At 44.8% G+C, this 22,584-nt stretch overlaps 1 protein-coding gene across 3 annotated transcripts in view; it reads right to left on the reverse strand.

Moving 5' to 3' along the window:
- Window positions 1-334: 334 nt before the first annotated feature.
- The window catches only part of LOC135068640 (transmembrane protein 132D-like), a 1,425,735-nt gene continuing 1,403,485 nt past the window's right edge, over window positions 335-22,584 (reverse strand). For all 3 annotated transcript variants that reach the window (XM_063964609.1, XM_063964610.1, XM_063964611.1), the window contains 3 exons: window positions 9,712-9,982; window positions 8,717-8,908; window positions 335-6,451 (listed from right to left, as the gene is read on the reverse strand). In XM_063964609.1, coding sequence (XP_063820679.1) covers window positions 5,276-6,451; window positions 8,717-8,908; window positions 9,712-9,982 — 1,639 coding nt within the window. In that variant the 3' untranslated portion in view covers window positions 335-5,275. The remainder of the gene's footprint in view (window positions 6,452-8,716; window positions 8,909-9,711; window positions 9,983-22,584) is intronic.

Consider the following 22,584-nt stretch of genomic DNA (forward strand, 5'->3'; position numbering starts at 1 on the left):
GGAGAAAGGGGAAGGGTTTTTCCAGGTTATACATACTGTAAACACAGGATGAGTGTTGCTTTTGCTTATCAATTTAGCTGTTTTTACCAAATTTGGTATCTATATTTTTCCTGTTTGTCTAGATTTTCCCTGCTGTCTTGTCTTTCATCTATTTTATGCTATCTATCTGTTTAATCCTCTTCTTTCTGCTTTTATTGCCATCGTTCAACCCTCTTTCCCTTTCTCTCTCCCATCTGCTCTTACTGTACTTTGTTTTCCACCCATTTTTCTTCCCCCTTTACTCGCCACTCATCCCCCCCCCCCGCCCCCCCACACCAAATGTTGGGCTCTCCCTCTCTGCACCCCACACACCGTTGGCTCATGGAATTGCCTACAGCTACAGTAGGCCACTGGTGAGCTCCTCTACCTCCTCAACTATTGGGAAATGCTACTCTCTCTTCCACATATGGGCAAGCCCACAGTCACTCATTTGTCACCTGTCTCACAGGAGTCTTGCAGGACTCCTGTTTCTGCTTTCTTGCCACCCTTCCTGATATTTTCAGTATATTAATAAAGCTGTGGCCTTTTAGTGGCAATCACTGTCTATTTATACTGTACTTTCTGTTTTATGATTATATACAGTATAAGGGTATTTGGGGGATTTGACAGTTACATAGTGTTGGGGAATTATCGGTTACATATCCTTGACAGAGCCATAAAACCGCTAGGTGACTCACAAGCTATCTTAAGTTATCCTTTCCTGAGACATTAAAACATGCAATAACATAGACTAATAGGGCCCGTACATCTAAAATCAATTGGGGCAATTCCCTGTTTTGTCGATAACTGGGTCGGGTCATTGGCAAAATATAACATGTAGTAAGTCCTCGATTCGCCAATTCCATCCCAAAAATGATCGGAATCAGTGAGTCTGGGATTTCTCACATGCTGTATTTGATTCCCTGACAAATTATCGATCAACAATTGGTCAGGAATAGGAGACTTGCCGTGTAGATATACTGTATGGCCTGCATTAGATGTCAGTTACATATAACCACATCCTAAATACTATAGACCAGGGTGGGGGGATACTTAACACGTTTTAGTAAACTGTAAATGACTCCATATAAAAGGATGCACCATTTATGCCATCATACAGTTCTGCATGTTCCTTTTATAGTATGACATGCCCTTACAGTACATGGAATCAGTCCATTGTCATTGAAACATGCCCATCAGAATCAACAATTCTCCCACACCTACCACCACTCGTTTGTCTTTTCTGCAGGAACATGTGCAGAGAGGTGGAACCGAGGTATAACAAACATTCTTCCCCCGGCCCCTCACTCCAGAACAGTGCTCCCCACCGGCACAAACCTGTGTCTGTTACCAGCTCCCTGCCAGGCCATGTAAAGTTGCCAACCTACCATTTGACTTCTAAACTGCACAATGAAGAGCAGTGTAAGTGGGAGCAGGCCACATACATGTTGTGGAGGGAAGAAGAGGGTGAGCTGTACTAAATTGCCTGCCAGGCCGTATTTTGCCCACCCATGATATAGACCCTTTGTCTAGAAATTGGTGCACTTAATAGGACTGAGAGTCTTTGCTTGCTGTAGAGAAATACATAGCACAGACTATGACAGAGTGCTGCATGACGGTATCTAACTGGCAGGAACTGCGATACAGTATACACTTTGCACCAGACTGCTATTGACAGAGCAGGTGGTCAGAGAGAGAAGCACACTTTTGGCAAGTGCTTAATTTTATTTCAGTGTTACTTAGGGCTCTGTCTATCATCATTGGTTCAGTGGCTGTGGTATATACCACTGCAAATTATTACACTGATACAAAATGCAGATACGCCACCCATACATGCTCTTACTCTCATAAACTGCACACCACTGCCAGCAAAGTGTACAGTAATATGCTCATGTGTGGCTACTGTCTGCACATATGTATAGAAATGGAACACAGTCGGAATATACTAAAGCCCTCTGAGCTTTGATGGTGCACTCTGGGCTAGTATGATGAATAGTTTAATTTGTGGTGAAAAACAAAGTATTTTTGCCACTTGTTAAAACTGATGGCATACGGCCTCAAAATAGGTTACAGCAGATTTAGCTTATCTCTGCTTCATAAATGGAATCTTTGTTTCTAAATATAGCATGCCACCTTATTGTTTTGGACAAAATATGGAACTTGTGCCTCATATTTTTATTGTTCTCAAAGTTTACATATTTACAAATCCGTGAACAAGTGTTGCCAATATTATTAATAAAGCAAATACTGTATATTGCTATGTATCTAGTAACCTGTAAAGCACAAGTTAGCCGTATCTGCAAATTATTTAACCTCTTTACCTCAATAGATCTCTCTTGCTAGATGAGTGTACACATCCACTCTGTGCATTTAGAATGCAAAGAGGACACAAACTACTGCAACTATATTATTTATCAATGCACATGCACTACTGTATGTGTGGTATTATAATCAAGGGGGATTCATTTGACCTCTAGTGAGCAGTCTATAACCTCTAAAAGGTTGTCATATATATATATATATATATAGACATTTAAAACATTAAACAGCAATTCATGGTGGTCTCCAATTGGCATGAATGCATTAATTAAGTTGACAGTTATTTCTAACAAGCTGAATGTACAGTATGAACTTCTTTTTCTAATTAGGTTTCTTTGACACTACAATATTCCTGCATATATTTGACAGATGCTTCACATTACTACTGTTAAGGGACCCTGCTCCATCCACTGCAAAACTCTAAGGGGCATATGTATCGGAACAGCATGGGCGGTGTAATGGTTAGCATTACTGCCTCACAGCACTGAGGTCATGGGTTTGATTCCCACCATGGCCCTAACTGTGTGGAGTTTGTATATTCTCCCCATGCTTGCGTGGGTTTCCTCCAGGTACTCTGGTTTCCTCCCACAATCCAAAAATGTACTGATAGGGTGAGTGTCTCCAAACATAATGAACCCTAGCGTGAATGTGTGTGCATGCACATGTGGTAGGGAATATAGATTGTAAGTTCCACTGGGGCAGGGACTGATGTGAATGACCAAAATATTCTCTGTGTGCTATATAAATAGCTGGTAATAAATAATTACCAGGTTTCAGACCCAAACATTGTAACTTCTTATTGCTACTATTAGTAGCAATAAGAAATTACTATTCGCAGAACTGTATCAACAAACATATCCAGGGACAGGGGCTCAAAAAGTAGTTTGTTAGAGATGTGTTGGAAGTGAAGTGGTAGCATTAGCGGTCACTTCACTTCTGTTTTGTGCCTCCTCAGTGCTGGGTCTGCTGACTACACGTGTGCTGTGGTGATTGCCAAGAAGGGTTCTGGAGGAACTCTCTCCCGGTAATATAGTCTATGAAGCCTGGGGCTGAATTCTAGATTGCTTTGCATTCTAGAGCATATCCTAAAATATTCTGTACTGCCCATATATTTGAAAATCTGTCTCTGCCTATCAATTGCAAAAGTCTGAGGAGCATGCCGGAGCTATATAAATCCACTGTATTAATATGTATTACAAAATAATAATATTATTATTAATAATAATAATAATAATAATAATATGAACATTTTTTAGAGCTATATTATATGATCTCTGACAGCCCATTTCAAAACCTAAGACATCAGGTGAGCAGGAGATGTAGATAGATTGTAACTAAAGAGGCTCAGTTTTCCAATCATTTAATACAAATACAAAGGAAGGAACTATGCGCTTGTCAGGTTTATTTGAGGTTTGAGAAATAGTATAATTCCAGAAAAGAACCAAAATCAGTGCAATATCTCTGTACAGAAAGTTAAGATTACTATTGGATGTCATTGTCCAACATACAGGTTGAGTATCCCATATCCAAATATTCAGAAATACGGAATATTCCGAAATACGGACTTTTTTGAGTGAGAGTGAGATAGTGAAACCTTTGTTTTTTGATGGCTCAATGTACACAAACTTTGTTTAATACACAAAGTTATTAAGAAATATTGTATTAAATGACCTTCAGGCTGTGTGTATAAGGTGTATATGAAACATAAATGAATTGTGTGAATGTAGACACACTTTGTTTAATGCACAAAGTTATAAAAAATATTGGCTAAAATTACCTTCAGGCTGTGTGTATATGGTGTATATGTAACATAAATGCGTTCTATGCTTAGATTTAGGTCCCATCGCCATGATATCTCATTATGGTATGCAATTATTCCAAAACACGGAAAAATCCCATATCCAAAATACCTTTGGTCCCAAGCATTTTGGATAAGGGAGACTCAACCTGTATATCCAGATTTAGGGTTTATTACATACCTGCCTAGTCTCCTGGAACAGCTGGGAGGCTCATAAAAACTTGGTGGCTCTCCTGGTTGCCCATAAAACTGGCACTAAATTGCATCATCGTTGCCACATCCCCTGCTTTGCAATGCCAATAATCTCCTCATTTTATAACAGGACCATGGCCATGATCACACAATCGCAGAAACCATGCCACAAACAGCCTCCTATGACTTGCCCCACCCCCACTCCAAACACTATGATGAGTCATGTCCCCGTACTGCCCCCTGCTGTGCTGACTTGGCAGCCCTCTCCCAAAGTGGGCAGTCAGAAAGTCGGCAACTATGGTTTATCAAGAGATTTAATAGAAGAAAAAAAAGCCTTCAAGGGTGGAAAGGCAACTGGGGCACAGGCCATCCCTTTATTGCATGGCTATGGGTTTAAAGAGAATGGACAATTAAAATGACCTGTTTCATAAGAACAGTATAGGTGGGATGAGTCAATATTCTTCATAACTCAGCACTGGGTTCTATTGAACTGATAGTCTGCATTCTCATAAATATTGATTAGCTAAACTGTTTCACTCATGTAGAGCTATCTCTCTACCCAAGGAAAATGTGACATAGTACAAAACTGCAAATTTAGTTGACTCTGCATAAATAACACTACATTTTCCTTTGGTAGTCTGAAATAAAGTGAAATAACAGGGTTCGCCTTGTAATTACTGTTATTTTCAAGATATGCACTTCATGTGACATGTTACATACAATACATACATTTGTATTTTACCAAGACTTTGCATTATATTTTTGCTATACCCTGTAATAGTCTGTATAAAACGTTAACATTTTGTGCATTTATTAGTCATTCCATCTTTCATAGCAGATGCTTTTTGTGGAGCAAAATATTTGTTGAAGAAAGTAGCCTATGTTTGGACTTCATCATTGTGAGGATGGCTAAACATCTTGTACAGTAGAAGATGTTCTTATCTCAGTTTACACATTTTCATGTAACCTTTCCATATAGTTTCTGAGTTCTTTGCATTCCCCCATGTCTATGTCTTGGCAAACCCACTTTATATCTTCATCATTGTTCACTAAAATGGAGTTGATGTTTGGACAACCATCCTCATTAGGAATATTTGTAAATGTGGTAAATTTTACACGTTTCCTTTTGGAGGTGGGAGAGGTAGCAGGTTCACCCCTCTGTTCTTTCCCTTCATTGAAGGCTGTCTCTGCAGATCTGTATGTCTGCCCATTAACAGTTTTAGCAGGGTTTGAAGTGATAAGGTATTTGCTTTCTGCAATATTCACTCCCCTGTCTATAGCTGTTATGCATTCCTCCTGCTGCAAAGGAAAGTTAATGTGGTTTTCCAAAATTTCTGTTCGATTTGTAAGTCCAACCCAGTCGTGTGAATGTGTCATGGTCTCTTGCTCATCCACAGGGACATGTTTGTGCCTATACTTTAATGCAAACGTCACACAATTTATAAGGAAGACAAGTATGGCCAGACAAAAGACACCTAATAAAGCATACATCCCAATTTCCAAGTCACTTAAGCCTCTTGTATTTTGTGCAAGATCATTTTCTTCCACATCTCCATTGTTACTTGGTAGGTCAACCTGGGCAGGAAAACTGGTGAAATCCATGGGCATGTTTGGAAGATGACCATCGTCATCTAAAAGACTCTCTCGCTCTCTTTTCTTGCTTATCTGGGCTTTGTCAGTAGTAACCCTGTTCATAATGTGGATGTCTCCCTCCATGGATGGGGTACCAAATGAAGCACCATCTGGTCTTACTCTTTCTAGTAGAGTCTTCTGCCTTCTACCAGTGTAATGATTATCAAAACGATCCCTACTATTGACAAACCTACTCTCATTTCCATTGTTCTGATTAAATTTAACTTTAATGTGCCCAATGCCAACCGTAAGAATGCTCTTTCGTTTAGACTTCTGACATAACTCATTTATCATGAGTTCCACCTTGACTAGTGCTCCTTGCCCTTCTGCAATGGCTGAAAAAACTGGCCATTTGGATTTGGAATCTTGAGAAACAGAAAAAACCTTCTCATCCAAAGATGTCACACTTAATGAGAAGTCTTTAGGATCATAAACATCCAAGGGAGTCACTGTACCATCACTAAACTGGATCCAACAACTGATTTCTACTTCCTGTATGTAAAACAAAAAAGAAATATAAAGATCAGCAAACAACAACAGATAAAAAGATGAAAATGTTTCCATAGAGTACATTTTATGCTGTAATAAATTGTAAACCACTAAGAGGTGAAGGGCACAAATTCATTTCTAAGACATAAAAACACTACTTTAAATTTCTTGGCAATAAATGTGTTTTTTCTCAGTGGTTCTAAAAAGACAATGAGTCCCTGGGGCGATATGGATTCAACTTTAACAGCGGAATAATAAAGTGACTGTCAGAAGACATTATTATATGCTGACTTAAATTATCGCAGTTGTGTATTTAAATGAAAAAGAATTGCATTTTTCAAAAATGGATTAATTTGAAGTTTTCTGTGATTATTTATAAGAAATTATAAAGTACCATATGTAACCTTCACATAACGGCAATGAATATGTACTTTTTCTACACTATATAAAACATTTTCTTTTTTTACGCTCAAAAACTTTTCTTGTTCAAAATAGGTTCATTCAGAATACAGTAGCTGAAGTTCAGTTCTGTTTATTATAAGAGAAAATTGTTTACCGATTATTTATCTTCTGGTACATAAATAAAAAAGCTTTATAATTATGGTAAAGTACATAGTAATTTGAGATAAACTTTTCCACTTTTCTACATTTTCTTTAAAACATTTCAAACTCAGTTGCAGCAACAATACTTTCCTTAATTTAAATTTAATCGCAGCGGTGTGCAGTGTCATATTAGGGCATAGCATATAAAAAGGAACAAGATCATTATGGAACAATAGGAATAACTATACGTTAATGGCTTATTCTTTCAATGGTACAAAAAGCTTTCTCCAGTATGAGGTATAATTTGTAAGCATGTTTTATTTTCTTCTATAAAGATGATCCTACAACAATTTCGGCACTCTACTAAGATACACTAGTAATGGCATATTTTATTTATTCCTTACATATGCGTAATATACTGTAATATGTACTGAAAGAGTAAGACATGATGTGTTAAACATGACAATCAAGTCCCTGTCACTTGGAAAGCAAATTGTATTATGTATGTATTATGTATGATGTCATTCAGTGTTTTGCAAAGCATCAAGAGCCAGCCACAAGGCTCTTACATGTGAAGTTGCTATTTGTTACTCATCCATGCCAGTGATAGGCTGCGATTGTGCCAATAGGGTAGGATGTCACACCTCAGCACCACGCTCATAGCCTGACACAGTAGCAGAAGCTGTAGCCCACACTGCTTCACAAAATGTAAGAAGTGGTGGAGGTAAGGTGGGCTGGGTATGGATTACAGGGTCGACCCTAATTAGATCGACAGTCATTAGGCCGACCACTATTAGTCAACATGACATGATAAGGTCAACATGTGAAAGGTTGACATGGTCAAAAGGTCGACACTGGAAAAGGTCAACAGGGACAAAAGGTCAACACTGGAAAAGGTTGACATGACAAATGGTTGACACAAAGAAGGTCAACACAATATTTTTTCATTTATTTGGTGTCATTTTCTACGTAAGAGTACAGGGAACTCCAATTAATGTACCACATCCCCTCACATGGGCAAGGTGCCTTGCTCCGCTACCGCTGCGCCCCGCACAGGTTACTATTCCCAATCATAGTCCCTGTGGATGGTAAAGTATGAAAAAGTTGAATCCCCCCCCAAAAAATCTGTGTCGATTATATGCGTATAGACCATTTGCACCTGTTGACCTTTTGTACCTGTCAACCATAAGCACTGTTGATCTTTTACTTGTTGACCCAATGACCATGTCTACCTTTTGTCCATGTTGACATAATGCATGTCAACCATTAGTGGTCGACCTATTTAAGGTCGACCTGTCATCCGGATACCAGGTGGGCTAGGGGTAAGTGGATGAAAGGGACACTCAGGGGGCTTTCTGTGGCCCTGATTAGATCTGGTACAGTGGGATCTGGAAAACATACTGTTAAAAACAAAACTCATTTTAAATATATATTCTGTATGTTATTATTATTATTATTATTATTATTATTGTTATAACTACAGTATATGGTGCAGACCTCCAACAAACAGCAGATTCTTTATGAGCACTTCAGGTTGAAATTTAAGATTTTAACTTTTGTCTTTCCAGATTTAATTTAGATTTAAATGTAGGCATAAAATACATTTAACTATTGACTGAAACTTTCATGATTGGTGACCACACGTTGAACCATCATGACCAATTCTAATTAATTTAAAACGATACATATTACTAGATAACATTTAACATAAGATAGAACTAATACCTGCTTTGGGGAATTAAAATGCTCTTGTGCTATGGTAGTTGCATAGATTGCTCGGTTACTTCCAGGGCTGAGCTGAAGAGAGAGAGACAGGCCCGTCACCACCTGAATGCCTAGATCTGTGATGGTCACCTTCTCATCTACAACCATCACTGTCTTCTCGGCTAGGATGGCATCAGAAAGAGGGGATAGTATCTGAAAAACAACAGAGTGAATGTACACTTATCAATATTATCTTCTAAATCAGGCAACAAACACCATATACAGTATTACAGTTTACTATCTGCCCATATTTGGACTGATATCAGCACAATGGTTGATGCCGGTGCTATAAGCACCGTCCCTTGGGAAGCAATATCAGTTAGTCCAAGTACAGTACATGTTCAGACAGCTGGATAATGAGAACAGCAGTACCACCGACCCCACCAACATCCATAAGAAGCAGACACCAGGGGAGATGTATCAAGCCTCTGAGAGACATAAAGTGGAGTAGTAGCCCAAAGCAACTGTTACTTCAAAGACTGTGGGGACTATTTACAAACCCTTGGATGGAGGTAAAGTGGACGAAGATTAAGTACCAGTCAATCAGCTCCTAAGTGCCTTGTCACAGGTTGTGTTTGAAAAATGATAATTAGGAGCTGGTTGATTGGGACCTTATCCCAGTCCACTTTATCTCCATCCAAGGCTTAATAAACAGACCCCTGTGTTAGATAAATGACAGAAGATTGGTTCCTTTGGCAGCTTCTCCACTGTATCGCTCTCCATGGCTTGATATCTCTCTCTCACAATAAAAAACAACAACATTGCTAAATAAAGTTTGATTATTTCATTCCTTTTAAAAAATTGTAACGTAATGTACTGTCCAAAAAGAAAGGGTTTCTGTTGCCAGATTTCATCTGTTAGGCTGCAACAGTTTATATGATCAATTTACTTCTATCATTTCGATTGTCCTGGAAATATAAATATGAGGAATTAGGATAATTTGTTTATATAATTACCTGTAATGTAGTCATACCAACTTCCTGTCCTATCAGAATCTGGCCTTTGAGCCGCACAACATTTGGTTCATCCATTTTGATAAATTCACTTATTAAATCCGTGATGTCAACTTGCCAGTCAGATCCAAGCAGGTAGGAGAGCTGGCCAGCATACTCAGAAGACTCTGCTATGAACTGTGTGAGGACCCGTAGGATGGCATGTTGATACTGGAGAGTACAACCTCTTCCCTTTTTGTCATCGTCGTCATCATCATCACTGTCCCTAGCTGGCCTAGAAAACAAATAAATACAATTATATTTTACACCTCTTTGTTCATTATTTAGTAAACTGTTAATTAAAGCAATATCCTTGCTCAAGGAATCTAACATTAATAGGTTATAACCAGAGCAAAGAGTCTCAAATGCATACAATGGCTTAAAATCCTAGCTAAACCTTTAGCAATGGGAAAAAAACAAACTTCTTAATGAAAATGCTGATGACAATGCAATTACACAGTCATGACCATGACTTGAAGTGCTGCAACACAACCTGTCCAAATTAGCAGTGTCACTGGTGAATTATTTCTCACGCCGCATCTAGAGCAAATAGAGTCCAGGATGAAAATTTCCTTTGTTGCCCCCCACCTCACCAAAATTGAGCATAACTTAGAGCGCAGTATAAACCAGCAGCCTAGTATGTACTGTATTAAAAGAGACACTCCATTCCTAACACAAATACAGTCATTCTTTTTTATATAAGGGCCCTCATTCCGAGTTGTTCGCTCGCAAGGCGATTTCAGCAGAGTTACACACGCTAAGCCGCCGCCTACTGGGAGTGAATCTAAACTTCTTAAATGTGCGACCGATGTATGCGCATTTTTGCGATCAAAAACGAGTTAGCAGTTTCTGAGTAACTCCAGACTTACTCTGCCTGTGCGATCAGTTCAGTGCTTTTCGGTCCCGGCTGACGTCAGAAACACACCCAGCGTTCGGCCAAGCACTCCCACCGTTTCTCCAGACACGCCTGCGTTTTTTCCGGAAACGGTAGCGTTTTCAGCCACACGCCCATAAAACGCCATACATCCGCCCAGTAACACCCATTTCCTGTCAATCACAATGCGATCGCCGGAGCGATGAAAAAGCCGTGAGTAAAATTACTTTCTTCATAGTAAAGTTACTTGGCGCATGCGCAGTGCGAACATTACGCATGCGCACTAAGAGAATTCTCACTGCGATGCGATGAAAAATACCGAGCGAACAACTCGGAATGAGGGCCAATATACAGAAGTGATCAGAAACTGGATCTTCTGCAGTGTTTCTGGCCCTGATTCAGAGGTGGATGCTAATCCCATTGCTGTGGCCTCTTATGCAAATGTTGCAGACACCGGGATTTATGCTGAGACTCCTTCAAAGTAGCACTATCAGACGAACATTACTCGCACCATCAGACATCTGAGAAACATTATTGTTGCTCAGAATTTCAGACGGAACTAAGACGCCACTTTGACTGCATACTATGATGCAGTCGCAGGCTGTGACATGCCCCCGAAATGGTCTTGTCACACCTGCAATTTTGTAGTCATCTCCCCCGATATCTCCCATAAATGCCCACTTTCTGTCAATCACTGCATCCTAATTCAACCTACGACTGCCATCGCAAGACCACTGCAACTCAGGCGAATACATTTTCAAAAACATCAGCATTGTGTCAACCCCTGAATAAGGCCCTCTGAGAGGATAAGGATTTGTTACATGCCTTGTGTCAAGTCTTCTTGGTGTAAGCATAAAACCTGAAGGGGTATGGTGAAGGCTGTTTGCATCGCATTACTACATTGATACATTGGTACAAAGGATTTAATATTCGTTAAGAGTCAAATCTTTTTGGTGTAAGCATAAAACCATAAGGGATTTGGTGAAGACTTTTCACATTTGCTGTTATCTATTCATATATCTCCATTTTGGGGACATTTCTGCACAATTTTACCTTTCCTGCATGTACACACTGGATGCAATGATGTTTTATATACTGCTCTAGTTTTCTCTTTTTTTTTTTGTTTCACAGTTTCTTAGAACTGGGTGGAATATTGGTCAAGAATTTTTTGGACAGATTATTATATCTCCATATCAGACTCTTTTGCACATTCCAAATGCCATTGTGTATATATATATATATATATATTTACATGACTATGGTGTAATTGTAACAGCCTGCACACTGCAGAGATTGGCGGATTCCCAGCCGTCTGCCCAATGTTTTATTGTAGCATTCATTTTAAAATCAAAACCAGGTGCAGGGGATGTGCCGATGCCTGCAGTTTATAGGCTATTACATTTACCCCTATATGCCAATTTAAGCATAACGATAAATGGTGCGGGTCACTGGTACCTCTGACCTTTGCCCTTATTTTTCCCAAGATTGTGAACTTTTTCCAGCATTTTGCATCTTAATTCAGTTATAGTACTAAGTAAGCAAAATCATCACTCCACTGTCACTCTATGTCAATACAGCCATCCCCACCAATGCCCACAGCTTGGCACTAAATCAACATCATTGGCCCCAAACCTGCACTACAGCAACACCACCACCTTCAAACCTGCACTACAAAAACACAAACTCTACTAACCCTGTACTTCATCAATAACACCATTCACAAACCCTCAGTGTACCACCACCCCTGAAGCAATACCACTGTCTATGCCTTACATGCACTAGTTCTTTACTATTTTATTTTTCTTACTTTCTTAATTTTGTTAGGTCTGAGTGGCTGCGTGTGATGAAACACACCTGCCATGAAAAAGTGTCACAGGGTGCGGGATGCGATCACTCGCATCCCACCCACACAGGGAGAGAGAGGACAGGCTGCCTCTCGCCAGCTGGGGTGCACACACAGGGGGTTATTCTGAGTTGATCGTAGCTGTGCTAAGTTTAGCACAGCTACGATCGTTAACTCAGACATGCAGGGGGACGCCCAGCAAAGGGCTAGTCCGCCCCGCATGTCAGTGCCGGCCCCCCGCACAAATACAAAAGCATCGCACAGAGGCGATACCTTTGTATTTGAGGAGCTCCCACTGGCCGCAGCGGCTGCATGACACGTCACGCAGCCGCCGCGGCCCGCCCCCCCAACGGTCCGGCTGCGCCTGCATTGGCCGGACTACTCCCCCTAAACGGCGGCTTAACGCCGCCGTTCAGACCCCTCCCGCCTAGCGACCGCCTCTGTCTCAGAGGCGATCACTAGGTAATGAAAGCTGCCATGCGCCGGCACACTGCGGCGCCGGCGCATGCGCAGTTCCAACCCGGGCACTGCGCTGCGACAAACTGCAGCGAGCGAGCGGGTCGGAATGACACCCACAATACGCAGTTGAGGTATTCAAATATAGAAAACATAAAGAAGAGCCCCCTTGTAGTTTAGCCCCCAGTAGTAATGCCCCCCTGTAGTTTGCCACCCTTGTAGTTTAGCCCCCAAGTAGCAATGCCACCAGTAGTTTAGCCCCTGTAGTTATACCCCCAGTAGTTTGCCCCCAAGTAGTAATGCCCCCAGTACTTTAGCCCCTATAGTTATGCCCACAGTAGTAATGCCCCTGTAGTTATGCCCCCAGTAGTAATGCCCCTGTAGTTATGGCCCCCAGTAGTAATGCGCCCCTGTAGTTTGCTCCCAGTAGTTAGCCCCCTTGTAGTTTGCCTCCAGTAGCTTGTCCCTAGTATCTTGCCCCCTTGTAGTTTGCCCCCAGTAACTTTCCCTCTTTTAGTTTGCCCAATTGTAGCTTGCCCCCAGTAGTTTGCCCCCAGTAGTTTAGCCCCCAGTAGTAATGCCCCTTGTAGTTTAGCCCCCATGTAGTAATGCCCCCAGTAGTTTAGCCTCTGTAGTTATGTCCCCAGTCGTTTGCCCCCAAGTAGTAATGACTCCAGTAGTAATGCGCCCTTGTAGTTTGCCCCCAGTAGTTATCCCCAGTAGTTTCCCCCCAGTAGTTAGTTCCCTTGTAGTCTACCCCCAGTATCTTGCCCCCTTGTAGTTTGCCCCCAGTAACTTGCCCTCTTGTAGTTTGCCCCCTTGTAGCTTGCCTCCAGTAGTTAGCCCCAAGTAGTAATGCCCCCAGCAGTAATGCCCCCCTGTAGTTTGCCCCTTGTAGTTTAGCCCCCAAGTAGTAATGCCCCCAAGTAGTTTAGCCCCTGTAGTTATGCCCCCAGTAGTTATGCCCCAAGTAGTAATGCCCCCAGTAGTAATGCGCCCTTGTAGTTTGCCCCCAGTAGTTTGCCCCCTTGTAGCTTGCCCCCAGTAGCTTTCACCCTTGTAGATTGCCCCCAGTAGTTGGCCCCCTTGTAGTTTGCCCCCAGAGGTTTGCCCCTTGTAGCTTGCCCTCATGTAGTTTGCACCCAGTAGTTAGTCCCCTGTGGCTTGCCCCCAGGAGAAGCGCCGCTAATACACTCACTCGCACATATGTTAAAAAAACTATAAAACACCATACTCACCAAGCCCCGCTCCCACCTCCGACCGCTGTGGTCCTTCCGGCGTCCGCTCCCCAGCACTATGGGAGAGACGTCAAGACATCTCTCCCATATCGCACACTGAAAGAGCCAGAAGCCAGAGCTCAGTAGTGAGCTCCTGCCACCGGCTTCCGCTGTGGAGAGGGAGCCGGGCGCCCGCTGGTAACACAATCTCAGCGGGCGCCCGTATCTCCCTGTGGTGACGGGCACACATCGGGTTAGGTGAGCTGGAGGAGGCGGAACTGTGTTCCGTCTCCAAGTGGAACCGGCGCAGTTCCGCCCCGTTCCGACTCACTTTAACCCCTGCACATATGTGATTTCACCTGCTGTGCAATTTCGGAAATATGCTAATGACTCCTTGTGCTTTGAGACACTCATTGTTGGCATCTCACATACGCTGTTTCTGTACAAGCAGGAACATCGGACCATTAAACTTTTGAGTAAGTGTAAGCCGCCTCAGACAGAACAGCTCCTCTATGATGCCGGGGGCTCTCCAGCTGCGAGCGGATTCACAATGGCTGATTTTAGCACACCCAAAAAATGGTCAGAAAATAGTTTCTCTAGTCATCCCACGTTACCTCCCCCTGTTGCTCACTCAGTGAATAAATCTTCTGTGTGCGTCCCATCGCGAATCAAACGCTGCACATGCGCTGTGGCAAATAATTGCTCTCCTGCATGCAACATCAACATTGAGTATATCTCTGAAAAACAGGCCCAGTGAAAATCACATCATCCTATTAATATACAGACAACATCAATATATATATATATATATATATATATATATATATACAAACAGAAAGTTCAGCACTCACCATAGCTTCCGTACATTGGCCAATTCACTAACTAAACCCCCATCATTTATTTATTGATGTTGTGAGGATAAGTGAGCTTGCTATGGTGAGTGCTGAACTTTCTGTTTGTATATATTTGGGTTGGTGGCCATGGGCTGCATGCACCCCACCCTATGAGTGGTGAGTGCAGATATTGCACCCCGCCTCTGGGGTGGCGAGTGCTGTGGTTTTCTAGATTTGTTTGTATGTATATATATATATATATATATATATGCAGAAAGAACAAATGAGGGGCGCGGAGTATAAGTAAAGTGCTTCAACAGTTATTTTAATTGTAGTACATAGATACATACATCTCAGTTTAATATAAACGGCTCAGTCAGTCCCCCTCGGTGTCTCCGGATAACATCCGATATGGAAACCTCCCGCCGGCAATTCACCGCTCACCGCTTTCCGGTATATGCGTTACACAGTCAGGGCAGCATACAGGACGTCAGCACGTCCACTCTGTCGTTGTCACGCCAACGCGTTTCAACCATCAAGGTCTTCGTCGACGAAGACCTTGATGGTTGAAATGCGTTGGCGTGACAACGACAGAGTGGATGTGCTGACGTCCTGTATGCTGCCCTGACTGTGTAACGCATATATCGGAGAGCGGTGAGCGGTGAATTGCCGGCGGGAGGTTTCCATATCGGATGTTATCCGGAGACACCGAGGGGGACTGACTGAGCCGTTTATATTAAACTGAGATGTATGTATCTATGTACTACAATTAAAATAACTGTTGAAGCACTTTACTTATACTCCGCGCCCCTCATTTGTTCTTTCTGCATGTAATTCCATTGAGCCCGTGGTACGGCTCTTATCTTGAGGAGGCTGCAGAGGATTGTTGTGTCCAGTGAGGATTCTTCAGGAGCATCCAATTAACCCTGATAAAGACTTGGACTGAGTGGATCAGCGCGTATACTTTTTTAATTATATATATATATATATTCCATAGACAAAAAACCTTACGGTTTCACATGTCCCATTAAGGCTTCTTAGACATGATCGAAATTTCAGAAACCTGTTGTAACTCTTCCACTCAAACTCCAAAAAGCAATGAAATTCCGATCATTAAGGCTGACGCCTTAATGGACGTGTTCCTTGCGCAATACAGATATGGTATGCCATCACAGCCTGTGGGTAAGTGCAGATTCAGCACTCTCACAGAGTGAGATTGCTGTCACTCACACAATGGTGGAGCTGCTAATTCACAGATTTGTGTGCTCATTGGAATACACACATGCAGTCTATGCAACTGAAGGTCTGAGCAGTTTTGTGGTGCTCCCATCCCACACAGTGCCCACAACCATCCCATTCGGTCACCACAACCATCCCACCTTGTTACAACATCCTTCTGACTCCATACATCCATCTCACATAGTATACACATTTAGCTCCCTCAAAAATCTTGGTTAATTGCTAAAACTATAATACCCTATCTACGGTCTATGCATCTACACTTACTTCCCCTATACACCCCCATGCTGCCCTGTCTTCCCCAATCCCTACTGCTGTGTTCTCCCATCTGTGCTAGTCTGTACTAACTTATCTGCACCATCTGTCTTTCCCCACCTGTGCCTTGTCTGTACCACCGTTTCCTTCTCTGTGCTGCTCAGTGTTTCCTTCTTCAACGTCACTCTGCCTCCTTCAGTACATGGCACACTATTTTCTCTCCCATCTGCACCAGTTTTCTACCCATCCATGCCAGTGTTTTCAACCCATCTGCACCGCTCTGTCTCCCTTCCCATACTTGCTGCTTAATCTACCCCCTATCCACACCACTCTTACCCCATTCATGTAGCTGACATCCTGAAGGTAAATTTCGTGGATCATGTGCTCTTGGCAGGGGGATAACCGCTACAGCCCACCCCCCAGTGGTCTGGAAACGCCTCCGTTGTGCAGACCATGCCCTGCCAATGGCATGCTAACGCTGTTTGCACGCCCCCCTCCTTCCCCGCAACCACCTCTGCCTATCAATCAGGCAGGGTGATCGCAGCCAGTGAGATGCTGATAGCATCTCACTGGGCTCCTGGGGTACGCACGCACAGTGCGGCCATTGCACGTGCGCACCTCACAAACTAATTCAGACTGCGATTGCTGCTGCTGCGGTCTGAATTACCCCCTGTGTTTCTTTGTCCCCCCCATCAGTGCTGCTTAGTGTTCAACTCTATCCACACACTTCTGTTTCCCCATCCACACCGCTCTCCTCCCTCCAATCAACAACACTCTTACCTCATCTGAGCAGCTTTGTCTTCCGCTCAGACCTTCAGTTGCATAGACTGCATGTGTGTATTCCAATGAGCACACAAATCTGTGAATTAGCAGCTCCACCATTGTGTGAGTGACAGCAATCTCACTCTGTGAGAGTGCTGAATCTGCACTTACCCACAGGCTGTGATGGCATACCATATCTGTATTGCGCAAGGAACACGTCCATTAAGGCGTCAGCCTTAATGATCGGAATTTCATTGCTTTTTGGAGTTTGAGTGGAAGAGTTACAACAGGTTTCTGAAATTTCGATCATGTCTAAGAAGCCTTAATGGGACATGTGAAACCGTAAGGTTTTTTGTCTATGGAATTTCATCGCTTTTTTTAAATTTATTCTTTTTATTCAGAAATGTAAAATTTCACTGTAAGAATAAACATTTGATTTTTTAAATGTTTAATGAAAATGTTCGTATAACATCACTGTTCTGTGCAAAATTATTTTATTAACCAAACCGAATTGTTTAAGGTCCATACACACTTAACGATTTAATGAGCAACGTCGCTCATTTTCCCCCTCTTTGAGCGATGTCGCTCGTTTTATCGTTAAGTGTGTATGCCGCCAGCGATGAACGATGCGCGGCCCCGCGGGTCGGCAACAATCGTCGCTGTCGGTAGGTCATGCATGAAGGATGTGGACTGTCGTCCACGACCTTCATGCAGGGCTGGCGGGGGCGTGACGTCACTGAGCGATATGAGCGGTCATATCGCTCAGCGTGTACAGTTGGCCACCGGCCGGCCGGGGGAAACATTAGATGATGTCGCTCACAGAGCGACATCGTTTAATGTGTATGGGCCTTTAGACTTTGGTCAAAATATTTTGCTGCCTTTGCAGCTGATGCAGGGAGGGGGGTAGGCGGCAGCAGCCTGTGACTGAGGCTGGAGGTAGGCGTGAAATGCATTGCTTGTACGTGTGAGTGCGTGGTGTCAGGTGCTGCGCGTGTATATGTGTGTGTGTGTCAGGTGCTGCCTGTGTATCAGCTCCTGTGTGTGTGTGTATGTGTGTCAGGTGCTGCGTGTATATACGAGTGTGTCTGATGGTGCGTGTGTATGCGTCAGCTGCCGCACGTGTATGTGTGTCAGGTGTTGCGGGTGTATATGTGTGTGAGTATCAGGTGCTCCGCGTGTGTACAAGGGTAGGTCTGGTGCTGTGCATGAATACGTATGTCTGTGTCAGGTGCTGCGCGTGTACATGTGTGCATCAGGTGCTGCGCGTGTACATGAGTGTGCATTAGGTGCTGCGCGTGTACATGAGTGTGCGTCGGGTGCTGCGTGTGTACATGAGTGTGCATTAGGTGCTGCGCGTGTACATGAGTGTGCGTCAGGTGCTGCGTGTGTACATGAGTGTGCGTCAGGTGCTGCGCGTGTACATGTGTGTGCGTCAGGTACTACACGTGTCTATGTGTGTGTGAGTAAGGTGCTGCATGTGTATGTGTGTGTCTGATGGTGTGCGTGTATATGTATGTGTCAGGTGCTGCGTGTATATGCATGTGTCAGGTGCTGCATGTTTATTTAATTGTGTCTGATGCTACGTGTGTGTGTCAGGTGCCGCACGTGTATATGTGTGTGTGTCAGGTGTTGCGCGTGTATGTGTGGGTCAGGTGCTGCATGTTTATTTTATTGTGTCTGATGCTACGTGTGTGTGTGTCAGGTGCCGCACGTGTATGTGTGTGTCAGGTTGCGCGTGTATGTGTATGTCAAGTGCCGTTCCCCTTCTTCCCATCCCAGCTCTCTCTGTAGAATACAGCTCTGCACCCAGAGAGAGGGAAAGACTAGGGGGCTGATCACTGCACTGCTCACTTTTTGGTCATGAGTTCGGCCTCCTGTTTCTTCCAGTGCTGTGTTCCTGCAGCCCAGCCCTCCCTGTTGTGCCAGAGAATCAGCCCTTCCTTCCCCTGCCAGAGAGAGAGAGCCAGAGGCAGAGACACTCTTCCCGTAGCTGGCTTACCCCCAGTACTTCAGCACTGGCCATGCGGCAGTCAACAAAGGAGACCAGCAGGGGGTTCTGGCAGCATCAGCTGTGGCCGCAGCTGGATCGGGGAGGCCTGTAGTGTCTGAGGTGGGCAGCACTTCCTCCGCCGCTGTCACCTTCCCCTGCCGGAGAGAAAGCCAGAGACATACCCTTCCCGCAGCTGGGCTACCCCATGTACCTCAGCGCTGGCCAGGCGGAAGTCTATGGAGGGGATCGGCAGGGGTTTCAGGCCACAGCAGCAGCAGCCAGATCAGGGAGGCCTGCAGGGTCAGAGCTGGGCAGCACTTCTACCAACACTGTCACCTCTGTGCTGGGCATGTACACCAGTCCGTACGGACGGAGGTGTCCACAACAGGCAGCAGTATAATGAGTCAGACAAACTCATTACACGCCGCCCACTGCTGCGCCGCATGCACTCGATGGAGGAAGCCTAGATGCGGTCCCCAGCTGCAGCGAGGGAGAAGGGTGATCACATCACCCTTCAACCCGGCACCTCACAATCAGCTGGGGATCTGCAGTAGCTTCATCTCTCTCTTCCTCTCTGACAGCACAGCAGCCCCTCTGGGTCCCATGTAGCTCTGCCCCCCTGCTCAGAGTTCACTCGGCCTCTCCTGATTAAAAAGAAAATAAGAGACTGACCTGCTGCTCAGATGCGAGGAGGGGACGGGCGGTAGGTCCTCTGTGAGTACACTACACAGTCAAAATTAACTCTGACTCCTCACAACAGTGTGGACTGCGGGCGACGTCAGACGCCAATTTGGGTGTGCTTGCCGCACTACCTGCCCATAAAGCCCAACGTGGTGCCATGGTGCAGCCCCGCCCACTATACGGATTCCATTTTGTATTAGGAACCCTATAACAGCATTCTGACATCCCTCCCCATGATGCTGCCATCCATACACTGCCGCTCTCACACAACTGTACACTGCTGCTCTCATACATCCATACACTGCCGCTCTCATACATCCGTACAACCCCGCTCTCATACATCCGCACACTGCCGCACTCTTACAGCCGCACACTGCCGCACTCTTACAGCCGCACACCATTGCACTCTTACAGCCGCACACCATTGCACTCTTACAGCCGCACACCATTGCACTCTTACAGCCGCACACCATCGCACTCTTACAGCCGCACACCATCGCACTCATACAGCTGTACATTGCCGCTCTCATACATCCGCACACTGCCGCTCACATCTATACAAACATAGCCTTCATACATCTACACATCCAATCCCCGCGCAAGGGAACACTGAAATCACTATCACTTTTGCCCGGGGTGTGACCACAGCCAGCCACTACTCCGGCCACCTTCTTGTGACACCAAAATGCATCTTACCTATCATCAGGGTGGTGCTGCTGCTGGGGGTGGGTTGCTGCCTCAGTCTCCAGGTTGGTGCTGCGATTGGAGGGGGTACTGCTTCCCTGTGCTGCCACTGTCTCCCGGATCATCGTGCCGCTGGCTGAATTGCAGCTTGACGCTACTGCTGCCGGGAGTAACAGCTTCCTGGCTGTTGTTGCTGGTGGCTGCCTACTGCTCATTGCCACCGGAACACTGACCGGCTCGGCAGTGATGCTGGCGGAGGAGTAGTGGCGGTGGGGTGGGGGGGTGCCTGCTCCCTTCCCTCGAGCATGCTGCAGTGTACAAAAATAAATAATAAATAGAGAGCTTACCAGGGTGAGAGTCTGTATGGATCACAGTGATTACATGGGGCACAGCAAAAGGACACCTTGCTGTGAGGGGCTCTGCCCACACAGATTGCTGCACCCTCTCTGATGTCAGCCGCTGCCCTCTCGTTCTCTGGGCGGCTAGTTCCAGTGTGAAGTAGGAGAGGAAGAGAACACACAGGAGAGCAGCCCTGATATATAACAGAGGTGGAAGTTCTATAGGCAGCAGAGACGGAGACCAGCCAGCCAGTCTCCCAGTGCCCTGATCACTACACGCCTCCAGCACAGCATTACAGGAGGGTCCTATAGTGCTGCCCTGAGCTAACAGGTGTGTGTACCAAGTGTACCCCGTACAGTGTGCTGCGCCCTGGTGTCTCTGAGAGGGGTGAGGTCACCGTGCCGCTTTAGTATATGGCTTTTCCTTAGTACTGTACGTTACAGCCCTGCACTAGTGGTGGCAACTCTGCCCTATGTGAACCTGTGAGGTTATTTTCCTATTTACAGAATAACCGGGGAGAAGGCGGCCATATTGCGGCTCTCAAGTGAAGGCACTCTAATACACCCCCTGCTGGCGGCCACTGTGCAGGCGCAACAAATTGAAATGCCCGATCTCTAATGGGGCATATTTCTCTTAATTAAAAAAAACCTGTAACTTTCTGAAAAACCACAACCCCAAAAGGCACTTCACTGGGACATGCTCTATCTAATAAAACAAACCCCAAGTCATATATATATATATATATATATATATATATATACACACACACACACACACACACACACACTCATGTATATACATGTATACACAAATACACGTATGTCCATGTTTATGTATGTATAATACATTGATAGAGTACATTATATTTATGAATTAATTGCTTCCCGATTCTGCAGCAGCATCATCAGCACCACCAGTGTTACTCACAGTCACTTCACACTGACTGCTGCACAACACATCACTTAATTTCCGGGCCGCCCGCCACCTGGTGAAGAGACATGGGAGATGAAGGACCAGCAGTGCCACGTTGAGCGGAAGTATTGTGAATTAGTTACCCACACACTCCTTGTGACACCTGCTCCCCGTCTGCCCTCCCACCCGCCGCCTGCCGTCCGGAACCCGCACTGACAAGTAAGTCTCAGCAGAATGTGTCTGCCGGCGGCTCCCAGTCCCCAGTGGTGTGGCGGCCGCGGCACACTAGGACTGAGAGACCGCAGCGGGAGGAAAGCACAGGTGGGCGGGAGGAGAGCATGGGCGGACATCACCAAGTCACATTGCAAGGTGACGCCAGTCCCCCCAGTGAGGCCGCCAACTAATGCACTCAGCATAGTATTAGCAGCAGGCAGAGGGGGGGCGGGCGCATCGGTGGTGGGAGGTACGGAAATGAGCTGCAGGCTAGGCTCCACCGATCACACACTCAGTGATCACTGTGCTACAGCAAGCGTGGCGTGCAGCGATGCTGGACATTAGGGAGTGCCTGTGCGCACCAGGCACCCCCTGTACGCACGCCTATGCGCTACCACCCCCCATATGCCACACTACATCACTATGCTATAGCCCTCCCATATGCTGCACTTCATAATTACACTATACCCCCCATACAACATACTACATCACCACACTACACTACTCACAATAAAATTAAAGCATCCCAGTTCCTCATT

The sequence above is a fragment of the Pseudophryne corroboree genome, chromosome 1 (genome assembly GCF_028390025.1).
Source record: "Pseudophryne corroboree isolate aPseCor3 chromosome 1, aPseCor3.hap2, whole genome shotgun sequence".
NCBI classification, from domain to species: domain Eukaryota; kingdom Metazoa; phylum Chordata; class Amphibia; order Anura; family Myobatrachidae; genus Pseudophryne; species Pseudophryne corroboree.